Here is a 6,550-nt window from a genome sequence, read left to right as displayed (position 1 = left end):
ATTGGTGGAGAGTTTAAGGTACTTGACTTCTACAAGGCTTGATGTTACTTATGACATGCTCAAGTTTGAAGATCTTGGTTTAAGGGAGGTGGTTGGAAATTAAAGCAAGATTAATTAGTATTCCTAAGTTGTCTAGGATTTGGTATTTGGTAGTTTATTTAATTCATGTGTAGTAGATTTATTTACCAAGTTCATATTGAAATAGGTTTTGCTAGTCTAGTCAAATTTGGATTGTAGTATTATAAGTAGGGGTGTTGATACCCCCTTCTATTATGAATCGCCAAAGTCTTCCTACTTCTCCATTGTTACAATCAGATCCGAAAAATGAGAAATCAATCAAAATGGACCTGAATTGAATCATGACTATATAAGCTATGTGGGCTTTTGAGGAGCGGGAGAAATTGTTGGAATTCTATGAAAGAGTCTCGGGAGCCAGGATGCATGCCAGTTTCATACGACCAGGTGGAGTGGCACAAGATCTGCCTCTTGGCTTATGTCCCAGCAGTCAGGTTTGGTCCTCCGGGCAGCAACCCGGCCAAAAGCCATTCTTCATATACCTCAGCTCCGAGAATAGCGCGCCTTTTTCCAACTACCAGATCATTTAGACTCAAACCGGGCGGCTTTATGCTTTCGACCGGATCTAGAAATTTATGGGCGCAGCGAAGCCAAATTCAATCAAGGCAAGGGGGCTTACTTTTCCTGAGGCTGATTCATCCTATTCAAATTTAGCTATGCTAATGATTTTATGAGTTGTGAAAATGCCTCTATCACGTTCTCTATCTAGTTTGATAAATTTTTCTCTGTAGCCTTTGTTGAATTTGTTGTCTTCTGAGTATTTCAATCCTTCAAGGCTGGTGTGCACTGATATATTTGTGCAATTCTCTCTGTTTTTTTTTTCGCTCGGTTATGTTTATCATCTACTTTATACCCAACTCCTATACAGCTATAATTGGCACTTTCATGTTCAGTTAATCAGAAACTCTGAATGATGGTTCAAATAGATTTAGCTGTGGAATGTTTATTTGGAGGAAAACAAAGAATCAATACTAATCTATATCTCTTGTCAATAACTTACAGGGGATCTTAAACCTCACCAGTATTCGGTTTTCTGTTAAAAATCTTGTCCTGTGCTGTCTTCATCTCATGTTTTATCCTGCGTTGTCTGGGTAAGACCTGAATATAGCGTTCACTGCATTTTCTGTAGCAAACTAATGCAGCAGTGTCAAACAGAAAGGCATTGGAAATCATGCACAGCACTAACTTTCGATCCAAAGGCACATACATTCTATACATGGACAGTCCTAAAATGGTATATCAAAGATCCAAATCCTAAAAACTTAACACTTTGTTGACTAACCTACTTTTGATATATACAACAGAACTACAGCCATCCTTTTTTTACGATTATCTGATGTGACTTGAGCAAAAACTATCTAGCTTGATTACCAGAGTCTTCACAGATGAACAAAAACTGGGGCAGTGATGCTATCCTTGGAAGATTGAGCAACAGATCCCCAACCGAGTCCTTTCTTGACATTGTTGGAGCTGGCTTACAACTGGAGAGATCATTTGATTCATCCTCTGACGTAGAAGGATCTTCTTCAACTTCTCTTCCAAATGGTGCTGTGGGAATGAAATTTAATTCATTCACTCTTTTTTCACCCAGCACAACATCACCACAGTTCTCACTCTTTTGAGCTGTTGCAGGATCCTTCTGAAGGAGGCAGCACAGAGAATTGACCCTTGACATAAGAGATTTCTCATCTGATGCTGCCACATTTTGAGTGTCACTAAGCAAGGACTTAGAGATCTCCTCCAGGATCTCCAAGCTTTGCCGTTCATCACTGGCGAGGTTGATACCTTTAGATGTCTTCTGCTTGGATACACGTTGCTCAAGATGGCTCACTAAATCACTCATTGACACGGAGGGATGCATTCCAGGCACTCTGAGTCGACTGAGGTTACTAAGCCCTTTCCGTTGCTCCCCTTCCTTATTCTTAATATCTTCAGTTGCCCCTGAATCAATAACGGCACGTTAAATGTAAAGTTACAGCAAACCAAACCAAATCCAAGAAAAACGGCACACCAACTATAACATTATACATTCGGATAGCAATAAAGAACATATTCCTGATCGCTTGAATAGACCTTAGAGTTGTTGAGAACGATACCTCCTCAATGTGAATAAGTTCAAGAAACACACAACAGTACCAGCAAGATAAGACTACAATAAGAGCAAAGAAACGGACAGCAAAGTTCTCTCCACCCTTAAAAAGGAAACGACAATCAATTTTCCACTCTTTCAGAAAGGTGGGAGGTAAGGGACGGTGATCATCAACCAAACTGCCCAAGAAAGAATAACTATAATGACGTCTTAAAAAACATTCTCAGCAGAGAACTCAGACTAGATTTAATGCACTTCTCAAATAAATTGACATATTTACCTGAGCTTGGGGATGCGTTCTCTTGGTGAATACATTCCAAAGGTCTACCAACAGGATCTTGCTGACTTTTGGAGGAAGAACAATGAGCTCCTGAAGGTGAAGTGGCACTATGCAAGTCGAGAAAATTTGGACTTCCCTCATCATTCAGATCAAATTCACGGTCAGTTACATGTGGGTCTTCAAATACTGATATCCGAGATTCAAAATAAGGAGAATCTAATGTTATCTCTGCTTGTTGACTCAGGAACTTAAGACGAGGATCACACTGCATAAGCTTTTCAAAATGTTTTCCTAACAAGCCCTGCGGACACTGTAAGTAGTGTCGCCTGCAACCAAAGAAGATACGTAGTATTAAGTCAAAACTGAACCACATTAAGACAAAGCAAAGGAAATGCTAGAAATTGTGAACAGTCCAAAGCAGCCTACAACCAGCACTAGTTGTAATTATACATACTTGCAATCACTGTGATACAATACAAAAGCTACTACAGGTGCAACATGATACCAAAACCCTTCGTTAAGAACAATTGCTGGACTTGGTGTTGACTTTTTACTACAGATTAAACTGAAATTGGGGAACTTAGTTGGGCTTTTGAGGCTGGAAACTGCATCTACTGAGACATCCCATTTGGTTGCTATACTGAAATGATCTTTCAGTTAAATTAGGCACCACGGAGAACCATTAACCATTGTTCATCTAAGTTGAGTCCACAAGCAACCTGCTCTATCTAATCTTTCTACTATTGCTTCCCTCGCCTCTGCAAAAACACCTAAGCCTGAATAGCAAGCTTCTGTCTCGCCTCTCCTAAACCAAAATGAACTAATCCTGGAAAAGATAAGAGTTTCTGTGCGAACAATGTACTCTTCCCATCCTTTATAAACCCTCATCCGAAACCATTAGTCTAAACAAGGAAAATGCATGGCCTTTTCCATATCAATAGTCACTACATGCTAGATGAATCTCCAAACCTAATAAGAACACCCCTTATCATAGGAATAAATAAATCAAATCCCTGCAATAGCCACAAAGTGACCAGACAACCAGATGCCCACAGAGATGTCAAGGTAACAAGATAAAATTGGCAAACAACTAATAATAGTTATCAGACCTGTGTACGCTAGCCTGTCCTTCAGTAAAATCTGATGTCGCTTGCCAAAGAGTGTGCTTTCTGGGTTGCGGATTTGTCTCCCTAAAGAAAAGAGGTTGTCTTGACAGCTGCAATACAAGGATGCATAACACCTCATCAACTAAGGGTGACAAGCAGAGCAACATTGGATCCTATTCTGCAATTGCAGTGAAGGAAATAACTCCACGAAGACAACAGCAAAATAAGATGCTAATTACTCCTTACCACTACATCCAAGGTTCCTGGTGCGTCATCTGGGTAATTTGCCTTCAACCCCATAATATCGGACCATTGGATCTCTATCTTATTCTTGAGACCACCATCAAGGACTTCCCAAACAAGTTTATGCTTGGCAAAGTAACATTTTGCAACCAAATCGCCTTCATATCGTGACTTATACTGTACACAAAACAAAATTCCTTTCATTTCTGGAACACTAAGACTGAGCATTAATTTTTTTTTTTTTAAAAAAAAATCAAAAGCGAAACTAAGTATACCTCCCAGCTCCCAATTCTCAGAACTGAAGCAGGAAAGTTCGAGGCCTTGAGCTTTTCAGTCATTCCGGTGCTTCCTTTCTGCTCCTTCTTCCCATGACTTCCCACCTTCGAGGTGCTCCCCTGAGAAAGCCTCATTTGGATCAAATCCAACAGTGAGGGGCTCTTTCTTAGCCGCAATCCTAACGGACTGGGCTCGTCTAGAGGGCCGTCTTGCAATGGTGGAACTAGAAAACCGCCAGCTACTACACCCAGTTGCTGCTGCAAAATATCCTTGATTAAATCCTAAGAGAAGATAATAATAGACATAACTTCTCAGGTATCTCTCTAAGCAGTATCAAGGTCCTATTTACGGATTTGGTAAATGATCATTCTCCTACAAACGTTTCTAAATTGGTTATTTATATTCCTTTGCTTCAATTGATACCAAGCACTTCCACTTTGGAAAGTCACCAAATGTTTGATGCAATTCAATTATAGTATTATCTATCCAATATTCATGAATTCAAATACATTTAACAACTCAAAGTTTAAATTTCCATGAGATGCTTTCACTATAAACTAACATTTTAACCATTACTTTGAAATTATTTTACACAAGAACTAATATAATAACAAATCCAATTAACATCATAAACTCCGCCTATAGTCAAACACATAGCATAACGTTTTAACCATTATTTTGACATTTTCCTACACAAGATCTAACATAATACAAAATCCAATCAACATCATAAAGTCAAATTAACATCATAAACGCCGTGTGCAGTCAAACTCAGAGTATATGTTAGTAGATAACAAGATGCACAATGAAAAAAAAACGCACAAATACAAGTGCAGTTGAGAATTGAAACAGAAGAGAGACAAAAGTTCGGCGGATCAGGAAAAAAAAAGAATCACTTTGAAAGAAAAACATAAAAAATTATTTAGCTCATATTTAAGAAAAATAGCCTATATTGTTTATAACTTCATGCGCGTGGAATAGAACAAACTGAAAGAGAAAGGAGCTGACTTGTAGAGAGTAGGAGAGTTTGGATCGTTTGTTGAGTGGACAGATTTCTTCATCCGAAGAGTTTTCCAGCTCCGCTTCCCTCTTTACCGACAACATTTTTCCCCTCTGCCACCGCAACTCCGGTGGCGTTTCGGCGGTTTTCATCAATTGAGCCATCAAAAAAAGACAAAAAATTTCAGATTGAGTGAGTGAGACAAACACCCAAAATATCAGAGCCGTGCTGAGTCGACTTGGAAAATTCCAGTGAAAGTCACGCTTGATTTGAAAGAGAAAGCAATGTTTGTTTTGGCTACTACCTGACAATTATCATTTTAGTCACTCAATTCTTAGTACATTTTGGTTTTAGCCCCTAAGATATTTGATTAAATGGAATATTTTACTATTCAATTATTAAATTGTTTATTTTATGTCCCTTTCTAAATAACAATTATGATATAGCGAAGTAATTTTTAATGTGTTATGCTAAGTTTGTAAATTTACTTCTTTATTTCTAGAGTCAAATGATTAAAAAAATAGGCTGAATGTTACAAGTTTCTTTTACTAAAAGCATTGCGTCTATAGTTTACTTAATTGATAATTAAAGTGACGTTTGTTTGTGATCTGTGAAAACAGTTGAAACATTAAATAAAAATTTAAAATGATTGTTTATGTTTTTCCATGTGCTTACGCGAATGTCATTAGGACTAAGATGAATATTAAAATAATTAAGGACCAGAAGTAAAATTATTAAGCAGTGTAGAGTAAATTCCACGCACTCGAGCATCCTCTCACGTGCTGGAACCTTACGAAACCAGAGGAGGAAGGTGGGTAATTGGTAATTTCAGGGTGAGAAGTTAGCTGAAGTCACGTGCGGCACGTGACAGATTAGGATAAATTGCGGGGCGCCCACGGATTCGGCACTACACGTGGACGAATCTGGCGGTTGAATTGACACGTAAGAGGTTGATTTGGATGCTATAGATGGGCTGTTTAGTGGATAATGTTTGGATGATTGCTTATTTTGTCGTGTTTGGATTAAGGAATAAACACACGTGTCCGTACGTCCCATCTATTATTTTTTTAAAATTTCGGCGGCATTAAAATCACGCGCTGTCTTTTTAGGACCAATCATGGGTGATTTTACACCTCAATCTATTTGACTACACAGTTTCCTTTTTCTAAAAACAATTTTGAAGATCGAATAATTCGTATTCGCTCTACTAATCCTTTTAAATTTTTAAATACAACGTTTAAAGGGCAGATTGGTGTATAAAATCATATTCACGTAAAATTCGAAGGGCGATACCTCTAAAGATGTGATGTAGACAACTTACTCTGATGTAAGTGTTATTGATTGTTTTCACGTTCGAACCCGTGACATATAGGTCACATAAAAACAATATCGTTGCCCTTAATCTATATTTTATATATATATATATATATATATATATATATATACAATTTATATCAGCATAATTCAGTTGTTCTTTATAC

At 37.9% G+C, this 6,550-nt stretch overlaps 1 protein-coding gene across 3 annotated transcripts; it reads right to left on the bottom strand.

Moving 5' to 3' along the window:
• Positions 1-1,222: 1,222 nt before the first annotated feature.
• Positions 1,223-5,381, bottom strand: LOC109244968. 3 transcript variants are annotated; one of them, XM_019412142.1, is made up of 6 exons: positions 5,078-5,381; positions 4,069-4,350; positions 3,797-3,970; positions 3,554-3,660; positions 2,445-2,770; positions 1,223-2,016 (listed from the first exon to the last, which is right to left on the bottom strand). In XM_019412142.1, the coding sequence occupies exons 1-6, from the start codon at positions 5,231-5,233 to the stop codon at positions 1,430-1,432; spliced, it is 1,632 nt and encodes a 543-aa protein (XP_019267687.1). In that variant the 5' UTR covers positions 5,234-5,381; the 3' UTR covers positions 1,223-1,429. The 3 variants fall into 3 exon arrangements, with proteins under 3 accessions (XP_019267687.1, XP_019267688.1, XP_019267689.1); XM_019412143.1 differs by having other exon boundaries at positions 4,069-4,326; XM_019412144.1 differs by having other exon boundaries at positions 4,069-4,323.
• Between the last annotated feature and the right edge of the window lie 1,169 nt (positions 5,382-6,550).

The sequence above is a fragment of the Nicotiana attenuata genome, unplaced genomic scaffold, assembly GCF_001879085.1.
Source record: "Nicotiana attenuata strain UT unplaced genomic scaffold, NIATTr2, whole genome shotgun sequence".
NCBI classification, from domain to species: Eukaryota; Viridiplantae; Streptophyta; class Magnoliopsida; order Solanales; family Solanaceae; genus Nicotiana; species Nicotiana attenuata.
This window is presented reverse-complemented; position numbering and strand designations above follow the sequence as displayed.